This window comes from Sinocyclocheilus rhinocerous, unplaced genomic scaffold (genome assembly GCF_001515625.1).
Source record: "Sinocyclocheilus rhinocerous isolate Xijiao unplaced genomic scaffold, SAMN03320098_v1.1 C36638422, whole genome shotgun sequence".
NCBI classification, from domain to species: Eukaryota; Metazoa; Chordata; class Actinopteri; order Cypriniformes; family Cyprinidae; genus Sinocyclocheilus; species Sinocyclocheilus rhinocerous.
This window is the reverse complement of record NW_015784250.1, coordinates 1-1,428: the sequence shown is the minus strand read 5'-3', so window position 1 is coordinate 1,428 and position 1,428 is coordinate 1. Positions and strand designations below refer to the sequence as shown.

General features: G+C 42.4%; 1 protein-coding gene across 1 annotated transcript; it reads left to right on the top strand.

Moving 5' to 3' along the window:
* Positions 1 to 56: 56 nt before the first annotated feature.
* Positions 57 to 1,350, top strand: LOC107736335 (caspase activity and apoptosis inhibitor 1-like). Its single transcript, XM_016547777.1, has 4 exons — positions 57 to 236; positions 879 to 963; positions 1,099 to 1,147; positions 1,233 to 1,350. The coding sequence occupies exons 1-4, from the start codon at positions 150 to 152 to the stop codon at positions 1,333 to 1,335; spliced, it is 324 nt and encodes a 107-aa protein (XP_016403263.1). The 5' UTR covers positions 57 to 149; the 3' UTR covers positions 1,336 to 1,350.
* The last annotated feature ends 78 nt before the right edge of the window (positions 1,351 to 1,428 follow it).

The following is a 1,428-nucleotide window of genomic DNA, read 5'->3' as shown; positions in this document are numbered from 1 at the left end:
GTGTGTCTGTGTGTGTGTGTGTGTGTCTCTCTGTGTGTGTGTGTGATTTCTGCTGAATATGAAAGGAGGCCGAGGTTCCTCAGGAGCTCAGTGATCTGGAGGAGGGAGGACTGGACCTGAACAAGACCTTCAGACCCATCAGCTCCTACATGCAGGACCGCGAGGAGATGCTGGAGCAGTGCTTCCATGTGCTGGGAGAGAATAAACTCCTAAAGATGCTTCCGGAGGAACTGAAGGTGCCTTTATTGTGATCTCAAATCATCCACATTGATCTTGGAGGAAGAAATACAGTCTACTTCTGTTTGCTGGTGTTAGTTTAGTGATGTTCAGAGTATTGTCCTGTTATCTAAAATAATCGGTGATCATTCAGGCTTCTTTGTACTCTTCTTTTGACAGCACAACATAACTGTGATCGCATGTTACGCTGGCTGTGAGATATTATATCTTATATGTTATTTTCTATATTATTCCACATATTAATGTGGAAGAAGCTCCAAGAGTCCAACCAAAGAAAACACTAATCATGAGAACAGAGCCATTATCAGTTAGACGGCGATTTATGGAGTCAGCTCGTGTTGTTCTCTTAAAAACTAGTTTGTACTGATAATTAAAGATTCAAGTTTTCTTTGAAAAGGAAGGACAATCTGAGCTGAATTACTGATCGATTATCTTCACTTTCACTCATTTCCCAGTTTATCTTAATATACTAACTAAGTGTTGTGTGAGTAACTAATGCACAGTACACTAATAGTTTAAAAGTTGTTAACATTGAAAGTGTTTCGAGTGAGCAGAGCTTCTAGCTGAACACACAGAGTCCCGAACCCTGCAGCGAGCATCTGTCGGAGAGAAAGCTCATACACGGCTGGTGTTTCTCGCAGGACTGTTCGCTCGCGGAGATCAAGAAGCTGTGCTGGGATCAGATGCAGCAGCTCTCGGAGATTCATCTGCTGCAGATTCTGGAGGGTAAACCTCAAATTCAGCTCCACTTTAATCTGAACAAACTCATCAAAAGCTGCTGCTTCTCTGTTCACCGTCCGTCCCGCTGCTGTCTTTGTGTTGTGTTTGATGAAGTCTTTTTTATTTTCTTTGTTCGTACAGGTAAAGAGTTATCAGCCGCACCTGAAGAGAAGAACTTCACTGACAGCCAGTAAGCCGAAACTCTCTGGATTATTAAATATTAAAAACTAAACGTAAGATTGAACTTTTGATAATGTGTTGATTGGCATTTACAGGCAGGACAGTAACGTGGACTCCACTTCGTCTCTGAGAGAAGATCCTGAAGCAGAAGAAAAGCAAGGTAAAGAACTCAGTATAGATGCAGACTGTTGTTTCTGAGTGTTTTAATGAGTGTAAATCAGGCTTTGATGGAGATGTGTGTGTGTCTGTGTGTGTGTGTGCGTGTGTGTGTGTGTGTGTGTGCGCGTGTGT

Excerpts from the sequence above, each read along its gene's own strand:
- LOC107736335 (XM_016547777.1), top strand. The coding sequence starts at position 150 with ATGCAGGACCGCGAGGAGATGCTGGAGCAGTGCTTCCATGTGCTGGGA. Across the intron at positions 237-878 it reads TGCTTCCGGAGGAACTGAAG|GACTGTTCGCTCGCGGAGAT; the intron begins GTGCCTTTATTG and ends TGTTTCTCGCAG. Across the intron at positions 1,148-1,232 it reads AAGAACTTCACTGACAGCCA|GCAGGACAGTAACGTGGACT; the intron begins GTAAGCCGAAAC and ends TGGCATTTACAG.